Below are 21,166 nucleotides of genomic sequence, written 5' to 3'. Positions count from 1 at the left end.
ACACGAAAAGTTTTTAATGGTCGTTTAACATCGTTTCCTATATTATGGTGCATCTGAGTTTGGATCTGCTTATTTTTTTGGTTCATGCCCGAAAATGAGTTTTAAATACGGATGGACGGCGTGGATGTAGTCACATACATCACAGTGGGCCCAACAGTCAGGGGTCCCACTCACCTCGGTGGATCCGGGTCTCACCCAATCCACTATGGCCTGACACGTCGGCACCGTGGAGCGCCACGTGGCGAGCAGAAACTCCAGTCCAACCTCTCTCTCTGCTGCGAAATGCTTCAAACGCAAGAACGAAAACAAAACCCATATCCAACGAAAAGCGATTTCTAGGGTTTTCTCTCTAGCATGTTTTATACCTTTTTTTTTTCTGAGGTAAGCGATCTTCTCCACTTTATTATAATCCATTAATGCATTTTTATTGTGTTAGATTCGAATTCTGGAACGAAACTCTTTATCATATTGATTTTATTTTATTTTTTATTTTTTTTGTGATTTCTACTTTGAATTGCTGCAGAATTTCTTATCAGTTTCTATCCAAATTAATGTTTCGATATCGTTGTAAATCTGCAATCTTGTGCATTTTTGTTTCTAATTTGAGTTGTATTTTTATTTCTTTTTTTTCTTTTTTTTCCCCTGAATTTTTGTGAATTTGGATCCCTGTATATTTTCATGTGAATTCATGATAGGTCAGAAGGAGAACTAGGGTTTTTTTTATATGATTTTTCTAGGTCTTTTATGAACTTTTGGAGGGCACATTTGGGTGATCGCCCAAATCATGATTTTGGCAAATCCAGTGCTTTTGTTGGATTAAAATTAGAGAAGAGAAACTGTTTGGGCAGTGCGGTTTTCTTGAATTTGAAAACGGTGGAAGCACATTCCTTTCACAAATCATGATCAGCACCGATTCCTGACTGCTCGTGATTTGGGTCAAAAGCATCCTTTCAGCTCATCTCCTCACCCAATGTACCCCAGCCCTGACGTAGATAGTGGTTTAAAATTTATTCAATGAGTGAGGATTCACTTCATTTTTTATCATGCCAGCTGGGCACACGTGTGCTAGATCTGGGCCGTGTACCAGGTGAGGGTCCACACAACAAGAATGTGCCCTGTAAGGCTGTAACAAAAGCCAGGCCAATCCACTCATTAGTTGGGCGACACATGCATTAAAATGTAGATCATTGGTGATTTTCTTTCTAACCATGTGTTTTCCTCACCCAAGCGTGTGCCCATCTAATGACTAGATTGACCTCATTTAGGACAGGGCATATTTGTAGTTGATTCCAGCTGATGATTGGCACTGATCTTGCTCACATGTGTCTAATTCCACTTCTTCAATCTCTCCTTGTGTGCATCACATGGTAATTTTTTTCTTCAATTGGATTGAAATACGTTGATACATTGTTTAACTTTTAGTCTCACATTATCAATGTGTCATATGCAATGTTGTCAAAATCGTATCGTTGAATCATAAGATTTTTTACAATTTTCTTTAAAAATCGAGAAAAAAAATGAGAAATATAAATAAATCAGATTTTTTTATATTATAATATATATCAATCTTCCTTTTGCTATCAATGTGCACCAAGTAATACCATGTCATGATAGTGTTAAAGGATTCTTATTCCTTTATTTATTTTTGTCTTCCAAGAAATTTCCCTTAAAAAACATACAAGGCAATGTTGTCAAAATCATTAATGTATCGCAAATCATAGTAGGTGTTGAATTGTATCAGATCACAAATTGTAAGATTTTTTACAATTTTCTTAAAAATTATATATATATATATATATATATATGAAAAATGTAAATAAATCAGATTTTTTTTTTTTTAGAACTCACCTAACTTCCTTTTGCCATCAATGTGCACCAATTACTACCATGTCATGATAGTGTTAAAGGATTCTTATTCCTTTATTTTTTGTCTTCCATGAAATTCTCCCTAAAAAACATACAAGGGTCCTTTAATAATTTATGTTCTTGTTACCTTTCTTGAATGTAGAATCACGGTGGAAAAGCGGCCTTTGATACTGTAGACAATGAAAAAATATATTTTGATTTCTAAATATCATTCCATAATACATGTAAGTTAGCATGATCGTAATCATCCATAAAAACATGACAGGTAAATCATACATCAATTTGGTGTTTCGACCAGTTAAGAAGTAAGAAATTACCACCCCCCCACAACACAAACACACCAAAAAATAAAAAAAAACTATATGATTTAACATTGAAAAAGAATATATATCATTTAATCTCTTATAAAGAATGTAAAAATAATTTACTTTTTCAAAACAATTCTTAAAGCCCCCACCAATTTAAAAACATAAAATGAAAGCTAAGTAAAGCTTAAAATAGCAGAGAACAAGTATAATTTGAATCATAAATCAAGATTTGAATCGTAAATCATAGGATTCAAATAATAGAATCATAGGATTCATATAAAAAGGGAATCAAGGTTGAGATTCAAATCGTTTTGCTTAATATTCGACTAAAATCATGTATCGTAAATCATGAATTGTAGGATTTTGACAACACCGATACAAGGGACCTTTAATAAGTTACGTTCTTCTTACCTTTCTTGAATGTAGAATCACAGTGGAAAAGTGGCCTTTGATATTATTTTGATTTCTAAACATCTTTCCATAATACATATAAGTCAGCATGATCGTAACCATCCATAAAAACATTACAGATAACTCATACATCAATTTGGTGTTTTGACCAGTTAAAAAGTAAGAAATCACAAAAAAAAAAAAAAAAAAAAAAAAAGAGCTACATGATTTAACGTTGAAGAGAATTATATCATTTAATCTCTTCTAAAGAACAAATAAAATAATTTACCTTTTCTAAACAATTCTTAAAGCCCCCACCAATTTAAAAACTTAAAATGAAAACCAAGTGAAGCTTAAAATAGAAAAGAACAAGTATAACTTGAATCGTAAATTGGGATTTGAATTGTAAATCATAGGATTCAAATCATGAATTGTAGGATTCATATGAAAAGGGAGGTTGGGATTCAAATTGTTTTGCTTAATATTCGACTAAAATCATATATCGTGTATCGTAAATTGTAGGATTTTGACAACACTGGTCATATGGAATGTCTGCTTTTGTATCGATGTCTGTGTTTGGGAAATGCAAAGTTCTATTTCCTATCCCAGTATCCTTGTCCATGCCTGTACCCATAACCGGGCATCATAGCTCTACCACCATATGGTCCGCTTTCCAATCCCTAATTCCCATGGTTCGGAACAAAGGAAATTTACGCCCATAAGTAATGGAAAACCTTATTTTGGATGAACTTGGTTTCTTAGACTTGGTTGTTTGCCTTGGTGTTTTCATGGCTATGCTTTTGTTTATTCTGCATTCATGTCAACCATGTTCGGCCTTTGTACTAGCAACGCTAGATGTCCCTTGCACTGTTATTTATTTTAGCAAACCCTTTAGCTCACCAGAAATAGAAAAATCTTCTCTATCATGCGTATATTTCAAACTTCAAATTGAACTGTTTTGTGTTATGTTAAAATAACTTCTTTAACTGAAACCATTGTTTGGGCTTTCTGTTATCAGGGAGTAACCATGAATTTTTGCTGTGGACCGCTCTGGACATGTAGAAGATGCTGATGTCTGATGTCGAGAGGAGCGGAACAGTAAGTCGTCATGGCTGGGTTGGAGGAGCTGAAAAAGAAGCTAGGTCCCTTGTTTGATGCTGACAAAGGCATCTCAGATGGCACATTCATGGACCCTTCCGCATCGTATATGGTAAGCTGTCACAGTTAAAGCTTCTGACTTATAGGAAGTCAGGTTCTTTCTTTTACACCACTGGTTTTTCCTGAAGGTATCAGATGGTGGAACGGTCAATCTTTTGAGCAGATCATGTGGAGTGTATAATATCAATGAGCTTGGTTTGCAAAAGCGCACATCTGGGCTGATAGATGAAACGGATGCTAGCGAAAGGACATACCGTTGTGCTTCTCATGAGATGCATATTTTTGGAGCGATAGGTTGCGGTGCAAGCAGTGTTGTTCAGAGGGCTATCCATATATCTGTCCATCGAATATTAGCCCTGAAAAAGATTAACATCTTTGAGAAGGTGCATATTTCTTTTTCTGACATTTATTAGTGTGAAGTTGCATTTTACAGTAAAATAAATAAATAAATTGTGGTTTCTCAATGCTTTCATCAAGTTGAGCCTTCTTTCATGCAATCTAAAAATTTTATTTTTATATTTATTTTTTTGCATTTCTAAGGAGAAAAGGCAACAGCTTCTCAATGAGATAAGGACACTCTGTGAGGCACCCTGTTATCAGGGTTTGGTGGAATTCCATGGAGCATTTTACACCCCCGATTCAGGGCAAATCAGCATTGCTCTGGAGTACATGGATGGAGGATCCCTTGCAGATGTTTTACGAGTGCGAAAGTTTATACCAGAGCCAGTCCTTTCATGTATGGTCCAGAAACTTTTGAATGTAAGGATCTCTCTCTTCTAGCTATTTGCTCATCAGAGCAGCATGGATTCCCAGCATGTCCTTCTTTTTCTTTCTTTTTATTATAACTTCTTCTTCTTTTAATCCTGGAGCTGAATATACATCTCTTATACCATTCTTCAAGGGACTAAGCTACTTACATGGAGTAAGGCATTTGGTTCATAGAGACATTAAGCCTGCGAATTTGCTAATAAATCTTAAGGGAGAGCCAAAGATCACCGATTTCGGTATAAGTGCTGGATTAGAAAATTCAGTGGCAATGGTATGTGATTCCTGGGACTCTATTAATGACTGCCTGTGCTCCTCTACTTAATATCTGCAAGTTTGAGATTTTCATTGCTAGTTACACAACATTGAGGTAATATCTAGGAGATGTGCCTAACATATGCATTAATGTTCTTCCAGTGTGCTACTTTTGTTGGTACTGTTACATACATGTCACCTGAGAGAATTCGAAATGAGAGCTATTCCTACCCAGCTGACATTTGGAGTCTTGGACTAGCTTTATTTGAGTGTGGTACAGGCGAATTTCCATATACAGCAAATGAAGGGCCTGTTAATCTTATGTTACAGGTAATCGTGTGCAATTAGCTTCCCAAGTTCCTTTCGTTAACTTCTTTACATGAATTTTTTCACAGGACTTCTTAGTTGATGTTGACTTCAGCAAATGCATATTTGATTGAGATTCTTGCAAGATCCTTTTTCTAAGATGATTTTTTTTCCTTTTCCTTTTTTGAATGGTAACTTGAAAGTTTCAGACAATGTAATTATACCGTATGCGACTTTCTCGAACAGTCTCTAGACAGCCATTAGGCTATTTGCATCTCTTGGTAATATTGGGCGGTAAAATTGAAAAAAGGCTTTGTGCCAAGTGGGAGCATACGTAATTTTTATAGAAAAGAAGAATCTATGGCTAAAGCAAATGCATGCTCAGCTACAGAACAGAAGAATATAATTCACTTCTGTGATTAAAGCTTTAAAAACTGACACTGTCTTTGAAAGCAAAGTTTAAAGCTGACCAGTTTTGTGCCTGCGTTGGGAGAGCAACATATACAGGGATTTCTTAAATAGCTAAACTATTATGCATCCAGGGTAGTTTTGGTAGCATCGCCAAAAGCTATTCTGGCAGCTTTTATTTCACAAAGGAGCTATTTGTAAGTGTAAAGGTGTTTTGGGGACATGTCCTTATGATAAACATTTCTATTAAGACCCCAAAATAGGCTGTAATTGCTTCCCAATAGAAATAGAGGACTCTCTCTCTCTCTCTCTCTCTCTCTCTCTCTCTCTCTCCACCTTTGGTCATAATCATAGGTGGGCCTACAACTACAAAATGGTTGGTCTAGTTTGTGAATAAAACCTTCTGTCATAAAGATTATTTTTTTTTTTGAAAGGTAATGAAAATTCATTAAAAAAGGAAGAAAACAGACCGTTGAGATAGCGGACTGAGAACAACCAAAGAAACAAAAAGAAACCAAAAAAGAAGGAAAACACATAGCAAATACAGGAAAAGAAAAACAAATCACAAAAACAGAAGAAAGCCCAGCAGAAAAGGAGGAATAAAAAACGCATCTACTTGGCGCTGAGATGGATGCCGGTGAGAAGGGAAGGGTAGCTGAAGTTTGGTGAAAAGCAGGCCCACTTAGAGAGCAAATGCTGAATTCGCATGATCACGTAGACGACAGAATGGGACTCGTCTCTAAAACAGCGGCAATTACTCTCTTCCCAGATAGCCCACCAAGCAGCAAGAAGAGAACTTCTCCAGGCCTCAGATCTGTTCTTTCCCAGGGAGGCACCATGCCACGCCGCAAGGACGCTGTTTGTAGTATTAGGGAAGGATCAGGAAATGTTAAAATTGGACAGGATGGTTGACCAGACCATTTTGAAGTAAGGACAATGAACAAACAGTTGGTCCGTCGTTTCCTCATTTGACAGGCAGCAGATGCAAATATTCGTTAATAGCATTCCTCTTTTCCTCAGATTGTCTATAGTGAGCACTTTTCTCTTACCAACCAACCACCCAAAGACAACAATCTTTGGAGGAACCTTGTACTTTCAGACCTTCGCAGAATTCGCCTCCGCTGGACTTTCTGTCTTCTTATGAAGAAAATGGTACAAAGATTTAACCGAGAACAAACCTTTGTTGTCAAGGGGCCACACGAGCTTATCTTGCTGATCTGGATTAGGGTGACAATTTCTTAACTGCTGAAGAAGGTGAATATAAGAATCGACTTCCCAGTCAAAAAGATTTCTCCTGTAGGGAGGAGTCTAGACAACGACATTTCCTTGGAAAGAATAGCAATCGGCCACAGAGAGGAACGGATTCGAGGCAAGCCCATAGATGTCTGGAAAGTCATCCTTCAGCGCCTGGGAACCCGCCCAAATATGCTCCCAAAAACGAATCCTGTCCCCTTTCCCCATGGAGAAGCGGCATTGATTCTACACCTCTGTATGGCAAGAACTAATTCTTTTCCAAACAGTAGAAGCGTTGCTGTTTGGCACGCCTTTTGTCCACCAGCTTTCAGCCAACTTCCCATATTTACATTTGATCAGTCTATTCCATAGGGTCCCTTCTTCTGCTCCAAGTCTCCACCACCATTTACCAAGAAGAGCACGATTCATATCTTTGAGATCTCTAATTCCGGCTCCCCCATCTTGAAAATGTTTACAAACATCTTTCTAAGCAACCAAATGAAATTTCGTTTTGTTGTCACTGCCATTCCATAGGAAATTCTGTCTGAGCTTCTCGAGGATCTTTAATATCTTTGTCGGGCATCGATAAAGGGACATGGAGTATAAGGGGAGGTTTGAGAGCGCCGCTTTAATCAAGGTGAGGTGACCCCCAAGCGAGAGATAATTACATTTCCACCTGGCGAGATAAAATTCAAACCGATCAATAATTTTGTTCCAAAACGCCATCGGGGGCTTGCCTATGCATAAGGGAAGGCCGACGAAAGTTGTAGGGAGGCTCCCTGGGGTACACCCGAAGAAATCAACAAAACGGCGAATCTCAAACTCGGTTATATTGACACCGATCATTGTCGACTTGGTAAGATTAACTTTAAGACTTGACACCGCTTCAAAACAACGGATAGTGGTACGAAGATTGCCCACTTTGTCCCAGTCAGCTTCGCAGAACAGGAGTGTGTCATCAACGTATTGGATGTGAGAAATGGGGTGTTCCATATCTTTGATCTGAAAACCCCCAATAATGCCCTCCGCCTGCCCTTTACATAACATACGTGAGAAAGCCTCAATGACGATGAGAAAAAGGAAAGGGGATAGGGGGTCTCCCTGCCTAAGCCCTCTAGAACTTCTGAAAAAACCTTTTGGAGATCCATTGATGAGGACCGAAAAAGTAGCTGAGCCGACACAAGCTTTTATCCACTTTAACCATCTGGCGCCGAAACCCATCCGCTTTAACATATACATAAGGAAATTCCAATCAACGTGGTCGTAGGCCTTCTCAAGTTCAAGTTTGCATAAGATTCCTTGTGACCCAGATTTATGACTGGAATGCAAAATTTCAGCTGCCATAAGAGCACTGTCAATAATTTGCCTACCCTTGAAAGCACTTTGGTGGTGAGATATAATTTTGTCCATTACCCCCTGAAGGCGGTTTGCGAGAACTTTTGCAATGATTTTGTACGGACTCCCGAGAAGACTGATAGGCCTGAAATTATGCACAGAATCTGCCCCCTGCACCTTCGGGATGAGAGGGATGAGTGTAGCCCCAAGAGCATTCGACAAGTGGCCTCTTTCATGAAATTCGTTAACGAAATCGAGAATGTCCCCTTGTAACAGTTCCCAGAAATGCTGAAAGAATAAGATAGGAAAGCCATCTGGCCCCGGGGCTTTGTCCCCCGCCAGCGACTGAATTGCGAATTTAACGTCATCAGGGGGAAAAACCAGCTTCCAGAGTAGCACATCATGCTCAGAGATCCCGTTTATAGGCAGAAGGTCCAGATTGGGCCTATGATGGGAGTCTGACTTGAGAAGATTGGAGAAGAAAGAGATGGCCTCATCTGATATCAACTTCTTGTCTTCAGTAAGCTCCCTGTTTAGCAACAGATAGTGTATCCTATTAGCTCTTGCCCGAGCACTTGCAATAGCATGAAAATAGCGGGTGTTTTTATCACCTTCCTTTATCCATCTGCACCTAGCCTTTTGCTTTCAAGAGATCTCCTCCTCTAGAACTCTAGATGAGTACGAATTAATAAGATCAGCACGTTTGGACCACGTATTACTGTCTAACGGAGCATCTTCGTTAGCAACATCAATGGAGTGGATCTGCTCCAAGATGTCATCGGTTTCGGCTTGCCATTTGAGCAGGAAATCCGATTTCCAAGCTTTGAGTTTAATCTTTAGAAGGCCCAGCTTTTTACATAACCTGTAACCTGCAAAGCCATCGATGTGCATCTCCTTCCACCAATCCGAGATGAGATTGTCGAATCCCTCAATCTTCAACCACGAGATATCAAACCGAAACGGCTTAGGGCCCTAATTTTCCTCTTCCATAGAGAGCAGAATCAGCAAGTGATCAAACGTAGGCCGAGGTAGGGACGTCTGCATAACATTTGGAAAAGCCTCAGACCAATCCACCGAAATCAAGAATCGGTCTAACCTAGCAAAAGTGGGCAGAGAGCGTAAATTTGACCAAGTAAATCTGGATCCGGATAGCGAGATATCTATCAATTCATACTCATCAATCCAACGAGAGAAGCATCTCATCGCAGCAGAAACTCTGCCAGGTTGAGAGCGCTCCTCCGCATAACGCGTAATATTAAAATCACCGCCGATACACCATGGGCCATTGAAAATCTCCCTAGCAGCATGAAGGTCCTTCCAAAAATTGGTTCTCCTATCAGCTTGGTTGGGACCATAGACCGAAGAAATGAGGAAAGAAGCATTGGATCCAAACCGCTTTAGGATGACCGATACCGAGAACTCTCCAATCCGACTGCGCTCCATCGACCAAACCTCCGAATTCCAGGCAATAAGAATTCCACCCACACTGTCAGCCGCGTTGGAAACCTCCCACTTAACATTTTTAACTTTCCAAAGTGAGTGCAAGAGCTGACTCGAAAAAACATGGGCCTTAGTTTCCTGAAGACATATGATATCTGCTTTGCTTCTTCCTGTGATGTCTCTTATCAGGCAGCGCTTCTTCTTGGACCCCACACCTCTAACGTTCCACGACAGAATTTTCATCTTGGCACCGAACTTCCCCTACGACCACCACGGATGGAACCTTCAATGGGTTCCAAACAAAGACCTGGGCTTAACTGGAGATTCTGCAACTCTCTATTCCTGATAGGCTTGGCGTGAAATTTTCTTGGGGGTTTATGGCATTTTAGAGGCGTACCGCGGGCTTCGATGCAATGGAAGAGGGCCAAAAAATCTTCAGGATGATCTCCGAAAGAGAGCCCCAAGGCTTTACCGATATGGTCTATGGCATCTCTAATCCATCGTTTTTTCTCGATGGAGGCCACGAGATCAGATCTCTCGGCCGCAGCCTTCGTCACCATATCTTGAGAGGGGGACCCCATTCTAATTTGGAGCGGCTCGGCATCAATAATAGGATCTCCTTCACCTTCCTGGAATAAAGCTATCAGAGCGGAATCATCCACAGTTTGCGGGTCAGAAATGGACCGCGGGGATGAACCGATGATCGATCTGTCGCAATCCGTCAAGGGGATGGATACAGCAGATAGAGAGTCTGAGAGATCCACATCCTCCGGTAGCAAGGAAGGTGGAGGCATAGCAAGTTCTCACCGCAGAATCTGAAGATCCAGATTCCTGAGGAGATCGGGAAGAGAAGCCGATGGTTTTGCACACCTGTTTGACGAAGGAGAAGGCCACAGAGGTAGATTTAGATTGAGGGAAACTTGTTTTGTAGGAGACCAATCACCCCGTTTACCTGGGTCAGGGGCCGCAAGACTCGGGAAAACATGGGGAGCTTCCGGATGAGTGCCATCTGTCACGTGAAGAGCGGCGCTTTCGACTAAAATATCGGGAGTTTTGCACGTGTTTGGCACATGCTTCCATGTCGTCCACATGGAAATTCCATCTTCTTCTGAAATATCAGGAAATTCGCACGTGTTAACCACAGGCATGCGGGCGAGGTCCAAAGACGACCCATCCCTCCACGTTGAGGTTCCAGCTACTTCTGAAACAAGTGCCCGATACGTGTCGAGATTGCTGACCGTCTTAGAGGCGTTCTGCCCAAGGTAGTTTGCGCCGTCCACGCCAGATTCTAGAGTGTGATCTTCACGCCATCTGGCGGTCCGAAGGTATGGTAGTCCTGCGGGGCATCGGCCTTGGGTGCTCTTCAGAATAGGTACTCCAGCGGAGCATGCAGGCCGTCCTTCTTCCAACTCACCGACCACACCAGAAGCGGCGATACCGTTATCCCTTCTCTGGCTCTCCATAAATCTCCCCATCTTGGGATCGGATCATTTTTGCGCTCCATTTGAACTGGAAGGTGGAAATAGCGATCCTCAGATTGGATCTTAATAGTAGGGGGAACTGCCATCCCCTTCTTCCTACGAACTAACACTCGCATGACACCCATCTCTTCGCCCGACAAAGTTTTGGGGTCGATCTGAACAAGGGTTCCAAGCCGGGCAGCCACAGCATGGAAAAAACCTTCATTCCATACCTCTAAGGGGATCGAACAGACCAACATCCATACCTCTTCATGTCCGAACAAGGAGAACTCTTCCCAACTCTGAATAGAGGCTATCGGCCCGTCCTTAAATAACACTCCGGCCATGATTAATAGCTCGATATTATAGTCAGATTTTGCCTTGATCCATAGCTCGTTGAAGCCTAGTGGTTTATAGTATATGCAGAAACTGGTATATTGCAGCATTCCTGAAGCCATCGAGTGACTTGAGAGATAGAAGCGCCCTCCCTGGTAATAGCTACTACCGAATTTATGAGATCTTTTTTAGCATTCGCAATAGATATCGGATCGACGACAATGCAAGCCTCTTCCACTGGTTCAAGGTTTTCTGTTTTGTGATCCGTTTCCTGTTGGCCTCTAGCACCTCGGAGGGTTCCCCCCCCCCCTTTTGGTCATTTCTTCCGTTTAAAAGCACATCTTTGAAGGAGGACGAACCGACCTGGCTGTCAAACTTAGATGATCTACTCGTCTCTGGAGGGTGATGATGCTGACGTTGAATGGTTTTCTGACCGGTGTTTCGAACTCTACGTTCCGGTCCAAATCTCACTCTCATTTTTTTGCCTCCGAAGCTGACCCCATTTAGGAGTTGAATCGCTCTACGAAGCTCACTCTCGGAACTCATACGAACCAGAGTGAATCCACGAAGGGATCCATTGCCCTTGTGCCTTGGCAGCACAACTTCCATGACTGAGCTTGCTCGTCGAAACACCCGTTCGAAGTTTAGGGGGAACCAACCAGCTGGGAACCCTTTTACGAACAAAGTCAGATAGGAGGAAACATCTCTCTTGCGCTACGTAGGTTGAAAAGACTTCCGCTGTTGTTTTTTCTTTTCCACCACAGTCCATCCATCAGGATTATCGACTATTACTGTCTCAGTGCTTTTTTCTTTTCCGTCCCTTTCCGCTTTTCCATTCACTGCTTCTTCGACCTGGTCCGTACTAATATCGTCCTCGCCACCGTTGTCATCAGCTCCGCCGCCACCGTTTTCATCAGTTCCGCCAAATCCCGTGTCTCGTCTCGCCACCGTTTTCACCATTTTCATCATACCTTGATTGTTTCTCACCTCCTCCCCTATCCTAGCCTTGTTTTAGATTTTGTTTTGTCTCATACTGTCCATGCCGTTTCTCCAAATTGGGACCCTCTATCATAAAGATTGGGACCCTCTATTTTGTTGGCCATAGATTCCATAGTCAATAGTCGGCTGACCATAATCAGATACTTGTCATAAATGACGTAGACTACCCATTTGTGTTGCCATGGATCGGATGGCAATCAGCTCCTTGATTGTAATCAACCCATGTAATAGACTGCTAGATGGTGCTTGATTGTAAATCAACATATGTAATAGTCTATTAAGTAGCGTCGGTGGGAGTTTTGTGCTCTCATTGCCGGTCCTCAGCCCAAATAAAGGATGGTTGTGTCAGGCTGGCAACTGCTGTCAAACTCATGCCATAACCTCCATCATGGGTCCCACAGAACAAAATTCATGTAGCCGACCCCAATTTATTGGGATAAGGCTTAGATGATGATGATTGATCGTATCATCATATCAAAGTGATTCTTGAGAGTAATGAGGATATCAGAGGGAGGCACACAAGATGAATGGCCTAGATCCATGTTCAAACAATTTTTTTCATAGATGATATGGACCATTCATTTTATTGGCCATTGACAAGATGGATAGGATTATCTTATTAAAGCAGTTTTTGAGAGGTACAAGAAAGAAAAAGTGGAGCCCACAAGATGAATGGTTTTAATTAGATCCATGATCGGATGGTATTTTGTCATAAATGATCTTGACCCATCCATTTTCTTGTTCACTAATCAAATAGTTAAGATCATTAGATCGAGATGCTTTCTTAGCAAAAAGAGGTACTACAAGTCGGGCCCACACAAGGTATTCCATAAGGTATTAAGCCCATGATGCAGGACATGAAATTTAAGTATGAGATGCAAGAATTCAGGCTTAGATCATACCAATTCAGAAACAGTTACACAAATTCCACTTCCCATATGATAATCCAAATCATTCAATTAAAAAGGGAAATCTATACGGGTCTAGTCCGACACGGGCTAGAATTGGACTAATAAAAATTATAAACCAAACGATGTCAAAGGGAAATAGAAATCAACTACATGCATAAAAATCAGTCCTTAATCCAAGGGATTCAGAAATTCCAATTTGGGGAACCCTAGGGTAAGAAAAGGGGGCATAAAATTGAAGATTTAAGTAATTTAGGGTTAGGTTTAGGGATTTTGGGTGAAAGCGGAGTGAAAGAGAAGAGAGACGAACCAAAGAAGTATCGCACGCGTGGACAACAACAATGGCTCAGACGCACATGTGTGGGGCCCACTATTCAAAAAAATGCCACCTTGGCCCTGGTCGGTCAAGGATGGACTCCAAAACCCCCAAATCTCAGCTCGATCCAATGTACGATTTGTGCATAGTGCTTCGCCGAAGTTTCAGCCCTCTTGTAGGGCTAGATTCAGAAATTTTGCTGTAGGGAGGAGAATTGTTGCAATAGATGATTGATTCGAAGTGTAGATGATATGGTGAGATGAGAAGAAGGGATGGTAGAGGATGGGTAGTAGAGATGGCGATGGATGGGGGCGAATCGGGATAGATGTGGCTTTGCACCACGGTAGTTAACCCTTCAGTGAAGGGAGGGCTTCGCACCCAATTAGGCTTCACAACTCAGAGAGTAGGAAAATGCAGAATTTTTATTAATTTTCAATGAATGAAAAGAACTATAAGGGGTGTCTATTTATAGGGAAAACCCTATACCCCAAAAACTCGTACCATGTGCGCAACCTATTACTTGGCGATGAAGTAAACTAAAATAAAAATCAAACAAAGAAATCTAAAACGTTCACGATGTTCTAAATAATAACAATAAACAAAACTTAAAATATGAAATCAATTCGACGAGTGGGCCACGATCATGAGATCCCATGATGGGTTTTTCTTGACTATCGGGCCCACCCTTTTGAACCAAAACTTCGTCTTCTAGCTAGGAAGCTCTCCCTGGACGTCGTCATCGAGCCAGATAGATGGCAAGGCCCTGCTTCTGCATACGTACGTGCGTGAGGAGGGGGGGCATGATGTCCCCATCAATTCTATCCGGCTGTGAAGATTTTGCCACTGGCAAAATAAAACTCCTAAACCGATCGAGGATGTCAGGATCAAGTCTCTGAAGCTCCTCCTTAGTAAGTCATGTGCTGTCTGAAGCTGGGCGTGACTTGCATTTAACCAGGTACTTCTGAAACCCGCCGTCCGACGTGGATATTATCTGATGGTCCAGAATATCCTTTATTTCCTCTCTAGGTATGAGAAGGGTAAGTATGTGAGGTAGAGGCTGAGAAAATGGGTCGGAAAGGATAGGTATAGGACGTAATAGCTGGGAAGATGGGTCAAGACAGGTAGGTATGGGAGGTAGAGGTTAGGAAAATGGGTCGGGACGGGTAGGTATGGGAGGTAAAAGTTGGAAAAATGGGTCGGGAGGGGTAAGTATGGGACGTAGTAGCTGGGAAGATGGGTCGGGACGGATAGGTATGTGAGGTAGAGGTTGGAAAAATGGGTCGGGAGGGGGCCATGGATCAAGGGAAAGGTCTGATGAATAAGGATGGTTAGGCGAAAGGCTAAGCAATGCATCAATGGCCCCTTGAAATGCAACTAGATCCTCCACATTGAATGTGGAACTAATTCCCATGGAAGGTGGAAGATTTGCCACATACGCATTGAGACCGTTTCGTTTTATAATTTTGACGGGTCCAACGTTATAGGCGTGTAACTTACGAACGAACCCGGGAGGAGACTGCTCGGGCCTGATGCGGACTATTACAGAGTCTCTTACATTGAATTCCTTAAAACATTTATGCTGGTCTGCAGAAAATTTGTAATGTTCATTACTAGTAGTGATCTTCTGCCTGATTTCTTGATACCATGAATGAATGTGATGCACAAAAGACTCTGCAGGCTCTGACGGCCTATGGGACAGTGACATAGGGACAAGATCAATAGGTTTCTCAGGTTTATTACCAGTAACGACTTCATAAAGACTGAGACCTGTGGAATTATCAACAGAACTATTAAACGCAAACTCGGCTGTAGGTATTACGGTGTCCCATGTTCTAGTGTGCTCTATATCCCTCCTAGGGGAAAACTCTTCCGGTAGATCATCAGGAAAGACATCATGAAACTCATCCACTACTGGAATGACCTCAGTAGGTAACTATACACTAGCCTCTGGTGCACTCTCTCTAGCCACGAGCCACGAGGCCGCACATGTTGTACCCCTCAAAATAATGATCTTGATGTCCCTCATGAGGTGGGGGTACGGGTGCACGCCCATGACTGATTCCTTGGCCACCTCCATTTATTGGTCTATCCTCCTGGCCACCCGCTTGAGATTGGTCATCTTCCCTAATGGTGGGGTTTGTCCTGAGGGAGGCTTCTATTTGGTCAAGGCGTTGATCTATGTCTTGTTCCAAGCATTACCCCAAGACTCGATCTGCTGGGACAACTTGTTTAGTGACTCTAGCAGTTGTTCCATGTTTAGTGTAGGGTGCTAGCCAAAACCATAACCCGTACGTGTGGGCATACAACTTGCAACTCCACCCAAGGACTTCCTACAACGACTATATGGGACTAAATGATCCTATGGGACTCTATATGAGGGAAACTACGCAGTGCTACTAAAATTAAGCAATATAGTTGTCAAAATAAAGGAATAACAGAAAGTTACAGCAATGTAAATTGTTAACTTCCTGCTAACAGAAATTTTAGCAACTAATATCAAGGACTATGGACTCCTCAAAGCTACATATGATGAATTGAATGCATGATGGACTCAAACAAACCAACCAACCCTAAACATGTAATGTATTCCTCTATAAGAACCCTAAGTTTTGATGCCAAATTTGATGCAGGACAATTAACCACTTGCTCTAAAAGCTCGAACTATTAGATTATGGAGAATTAATCCCTTTATCTCATAGCCCAGGCCCCACATCTCATGGGTTTTAGGACCTCGGCCGAACCCCCTTTGTGGGCCCCAAATCACATGGGCCGCCCACCCCAAGTGTGTCCCCGCATCCCACGGGCTACCCCACTTGATCTCGGTGTGAAATGCGCATTAATCACCCCTGGTGAGGAGTCTCGAACACGAGACCTCCTCCGTGGGCCGCACCCACCCCGAGTGTGCCGCTGCATCCCACAAGCAACCCCACTCGAGCCCAGTGTGAAAATGCCCCCGCATTAGCCCACCACCATTACTGTTACCATATCGGCCGTAATGGCCATTACAAATTATTAAAATAATAATAATAATAATTTGGCCACATAACAGACCGTTACGGAGCTGTTACAGTTGTTACGGATCATTTTTTCCGTTACGTAACAGTCTTTAGTTGTCACCATAACCGTTACGTAACGGTCTTTATAGCTATTACATAACCATTTTGGAATACCTTGGGCCCACAACATGGATGATCCAAATCCATGATTAACCTTCTATTTTTTTATCATAAATGGTTTGAACCGTCCATTTTATTGGCCGCTAACCAGTGGCTAGCATCATTCAATCGAAATGATTCTTTATAGGCATGTAAAGTAAGGGGTGGGTCCACCTTGTGGATGGTCCAAATCTGTGATTAAACCTTTTTCATAAATGATTGGGACCGTCCGTTTTATTGTACACTAATCAGTGGCTAGCATGACTAAATCAAAGTGACCTTTAGATAGTATAGATAGGATCACCAAGTCAGATATTCTTGAGAGACATGACGAAGCAAAGGCAGAACACATGCATTATATGATCCAAATCCATGATTGAATCATTTTTTGTGAAAAATGAATTGCACCATCCATTGATCAATGGTTAGGTTCAAAATAATAGCTAGAAGGGTTATGAGCAACCGATCAAATGTCCCATGAAATACATGATCCAGACGATAACTGGACCTTTTATCATAATCAATTTAGAAACAAGCCTTGTTCTTCCAAAGTATTTACATCAAACACTATTCTATGTCAGTAAACATCATATACAGATTGAAATGCATGATCCAGAGGATAACTGGACCTTTTATCATAATCAATTTAGAAACAAGCCTTGTTCTTCCAAAGTATTTACGTCAAACACTATTCTTTCAAAGCCATTCTTTTTCAAAAGAAGCTTGTGAGAAAATCAATCTGTATATGATGTTTGCTGACATAGAATTGTTACCATATGCACCCCTAGTTGCCAAGTCAATTTTCTAGAGGTTTGTTTTATTTCTCGGTTGCATTATAGCATGCCTTGATCATCTGTACTTTGGTACCCATACTCATATTTGGAACTTCTTTGTCTTCCCTCCACATTCCATTGATTTTTTATGTCATCATACTCCAACTTACAACGAGTTTGCATTCTTCATGACAGATCCTGTATGATCCATCTCCTTCACCTTCAAAGAACTCATTCTCCCCTGAGTTCTGCTCGTTTATAGATGCTTGCCTACAGAAGGATGCAGATGCACGGCCAACGGCTGAGCAGGTGGGAGATTCCTAGCCATTGTAACTCTTGCATATTAAAGAAGTTTGCACACTTTTTTCAACTATCTATCTATTTATTTAGTTTGGTAGTATCACCAAGGTATTAGGTAAAGGTAATGACCGGCTTATCGGCCGACTTGCTGGCCGATGTGATACAGGCCATATTGGCCAGAACTTTTTCCTTTGAGAAAAACATGTCAAATTTATTGTTAAAATTCTTTTATTTTTTTTAAGCAAGGATCCCAAAATTTTTTTTTTTTTTTTTTTTTTTTTTTTTTTCAGTTAGGATCCCAAATATGTTTTTTTTTTGGACATGTATTTGATGGTGTAATGGGCGATTCTTTGTTAAGAATGTTGTTTGTTGTGCAATGCAACTTGTCCTACTGAAAATTCACCAAGCAAGCCCTAATCAGACACAAATTAAGCATGACCTGGTGGATTAGGGCCTGTTACATACAAGTACAACAAAAAGATGGAAAAATGAAAAATGATAGTTTACCCTTTTATATCTCCCAAAATAGTCCAGTCCACTTTGGTTCATTGAATTCCACTCAAATTGTGTGTTTTGATCCTAAAAATAGTCCTACATCTAGTTTAAACTTAGTTTCTAAAATTCCTTCATAGATGAAATCAATAAAAAGTAGAAAAACAAGAGAAATTTTTGAAAAGAAATTTCTCAAAATTGGCCCTTTATGGTTGTAGCAGCTCCATAATGGTGCCGATACATGGTGTATCGTCCCATATTGGCTGATACAGCCCACTTTTTTCATAACAGACTGATTGACCCTCATATCGTGTAACAAGGGTGACCATTTCTTTTACATAATGACTACAACGTAACCATTTTTTAATACCATGAGTGCCACTGTTGCTCTCTTAAGTCACTATGCAGCTTTTAACCATTATAGTGATTATTTTGAATAATATACTAAGTTACTAACAAGTAACATGTGATGCAATTGTAGTATTGGGCACTCAAGGCAAGAAATGATTGTGAATAATAAGGAAAAAGTTAAGGTTTTTCTGGAAGGATGTGGTTGCGTGTGCCAACAAGATTGCGCAATATGACACTTGGGAAAAAGAAGAAGGAAAAGGAAAAGGAAAAAAGAATGCATTGTCCTTGTGAAATTGAAAATATCTTGCGTATCAATATGACTATGAAAACAAAATGTACCTCCTTCCTCTGTGAAATGAAATGGGAAACTGCAACTAGAGTCTGTCATGGAGTCTTTTAGCCATCCATTTGGAAACTTCTCTGTTAGTTGCATTACTGTTTTGATTGGAATGATAAGATGTTTCTTGTGATGGTATTCTTTTTTACTTGCCTAGTGTATTTTCATAATGGATTTTGATGAACATATTGCAGCTTTTATCACACCCATTTATTACAAAGTATGATAACACAAGCGTGGACCTACCAGCATTTGTCAGGAGCATCTTCGATCCAACTCAAAGGTTGAAGGATTTAGCAGATGTGAGTTCCTGGTACTTCTTTGTTGTCAGCCTTCCATCAAATTGTGCACTAACATCCTGTGGTTGATGGTATTGGGAAGCAATCTTGACTCCATGAGTTAACAGCTTGGTCAGGACGAGGGAGCTGAGTCCCAAAAACTCGGATTTTAATTTAATTTTATTTTTTCTGGGCTGATTTTCGGTAAATCAACTAAATTGATGCATTGACGATCAATTTGCCAATTTACTCACCAGAGTTTATCGGAGGAAACCAGGGTTTCTTTTTTTCTGCTTTTATTTGCCTGGTTTTTTTTTTCCCAACGTTTTTTAGACAGTTCGTGTTTATAATGTTAGATTTGAATTAAGCTCCTCCCCAAAATAAGAAAACATGCCTTGATCCCTTCAAAGTCAAAAGAATAACCTCTGCTCACACCGTCTTCTTTCAATAACCCTAACATTATCGGATCTCCATTGATCTTTCTTCCCTGATCTGTATTCTTATTTTTTCTCTCTTTTTTGTTTATTTCCTTCTTCTTTTTTTTCTTTTTTTTTTTTTTCTATATTGACCTTTCCCAAGCCACACCAGTGGTTTAAAACTGAGATGATCACCAACCCAGTTTTTTTGGGCAGTTTGGTCCAACCACCAGTCCAGCCGGGTCAAACTGTTCCTACTTGGGACATCTTGCTTATTACCATAAATGAATTCTTTTTTTTTTTTCTTTTTTTATTAAACAAAAAAAAAAAAATTTAAAAAAAATTTTTTTAAAAAAAATCAGAAGAAGAAGAAGAAGCCTTTCAAAAAAGAAGAAGAAGAAGAAGAAGAAGAAGTAAAAATAATAAGCTAGCAAAATACTTAGTTCTGGTGGGTAAGGCCTTTCGAAATTTGGTACTCACATTGACCTAGATAACTACACAATTGCAAATGAAAATAGGTGACCTACAGTTGACCTGGGTGTCTATTGACCTGGCAGTTTGTGGCTGTTTCTGGTCCAAACTGGTCAACCGTTTGGTCTGGTCTGGTTTTTTGAACATGGTCCACATGCATAAGGAAGCCTCTTCTTTCTTATCACAACAAAAGCCACCCAATTGCTATTACATGTGCCAGCATGGTATATGGGTGTAAGACCCAAGCATTCCATCAAGATATCCCTTGTGGGAATAACCAGGCCCAAAAAATCAAGCCTGTCCACACATCATCTCAGCCAAGATTTCTGAAACAAACGGGCAGCTGAAAGAAATTTTGGCCAACATTTTCTAAGGCATCTGCCTGTTTCTACTATTATGACCCACTTGATGGGTCGACTAGCCTGATTTTTGGGCTAGCACATCAACATGATCAGATCCACCTGATGGGCAAGCTGTGTTCCGCCTGGCACTTTTTGCGGCATGTGGATGGGTTGCATTATGCACACATGCTTAGCAAACCTCTTCAAAAAAAATTGTGGTTTCTCGTGAAGTCAACCAAATCAGACTAGGAACCCAGGCGTAGGCTTCAAAATATGCCATCACTCATGTTTTTCTAAAACTAGAAGGAAAAATGTCATACGTATAAATTATGAAAGTTCATTTTACATCACCATCATCATAGAACCGTCCCAGCCATGTGGAGTCAGCTTCGCAACTGCTGTTTCGCCAATCACTCCCTTTTTTCACAATTTAAGAAAAATGGGGGCCAGAGCTGCCCACAAGTGTGTCAACATGCATGCTTATATCCATATGTATGTAAAAGGCTAGAAATCTGAAATGTGTTGTTCTTTCTGTATTGATATGGGCTTAGCATTAAAAACTAACATGGATTTAATATGGAATTTTTAAAACTCTACTCTATCGGCCTGACAGATGCTCACAGTACACTACTACATGCTTTTTGATGGACCTGATGAACTTTGGCATCATGCAAAAACCTTGTATAATCAAGGTTCAACCTTCAGGTATGCAGCATTTCATCCGTGTCCCCCTTTCAATCTTTTGGGTTGCAAATTTTCTGGAAGAGGT

The 21,166-nt window shown here is 40.9% G+C and overlaps 1 protein-coding gene across 9 annotated transcripts in view; it reads left to right on the top strand.

Moving 5' to 3' along the window:
- Nucleotides 1-251: 251 nt before the first annotated feature.
- Nucleotides 252-21,166, top strand: part of LOC131235102 (mitogen-activated protein kinase kinase 3) — a 27,779-nt gene continuing 6,864 nt past the window's right edge. For 7 of the 9 annotated variants that reach the window (XR_009165937.1, XR_009165939.1, XR_009165938.1 and 4 more), the window contains exons 1-9: nt 252-381; nt 3,583-3,774; nt 3,851-4,105; nt 4,263-4,481; nt 4,624-4,761; nt 4,905-5,072; nt 17,607-17,720; nt 19,086-19,193; nt 21,011-21,102. Coding sequence is in view for 6 of the 9 variants with exons in the window: in XM_058232220.1 (XP_058088203.1) it covers nt 3,673-3,774; nt 3,851-4,105; nt 4,263-4,481; nt 4,624-4,761; nt 4,905-5,072; nt 17,607-17,720; nt 19,086-19,193; nt 21,011-21,102 (1,196 nt within the window). In the remaining 3 variants the exon portion in view is untranslated. Of the gene's footprint in view, nt 391-3,582; nt 3,775-3,850; nt 4,106-4,262; nt 4,482-4,623; nt 4,762-4,904; nt 5,073-17,606; nt 17,721-19,085; nt 19,194-21,010; nt 21,103-21,166 lie in introns of all 9 variants that reach the window. The other 2 variants (XM_058232221.1, XM_058232224.1) reach the window with 2 other exon arrangements.

This window comes from Magnolia sinica, chromosome 19 (assembly GCF_029962835.1).
Source record: "Magnolia sinica isolate HGM2019 chromosome 19, MsV1, whole genome shotgun sequence".
Lineage (NCBI taxonomy): Eukaryota > Viridiplantae > Streptophyta > Magnoliopsida > Magnoliales > Magnoliaceae > Magnolia > Magnolia sinica.
Note: the sequence above shows the minus strand (reverse complement) of the source record. Positions and strands in the feature narration are given on the sequence as shown.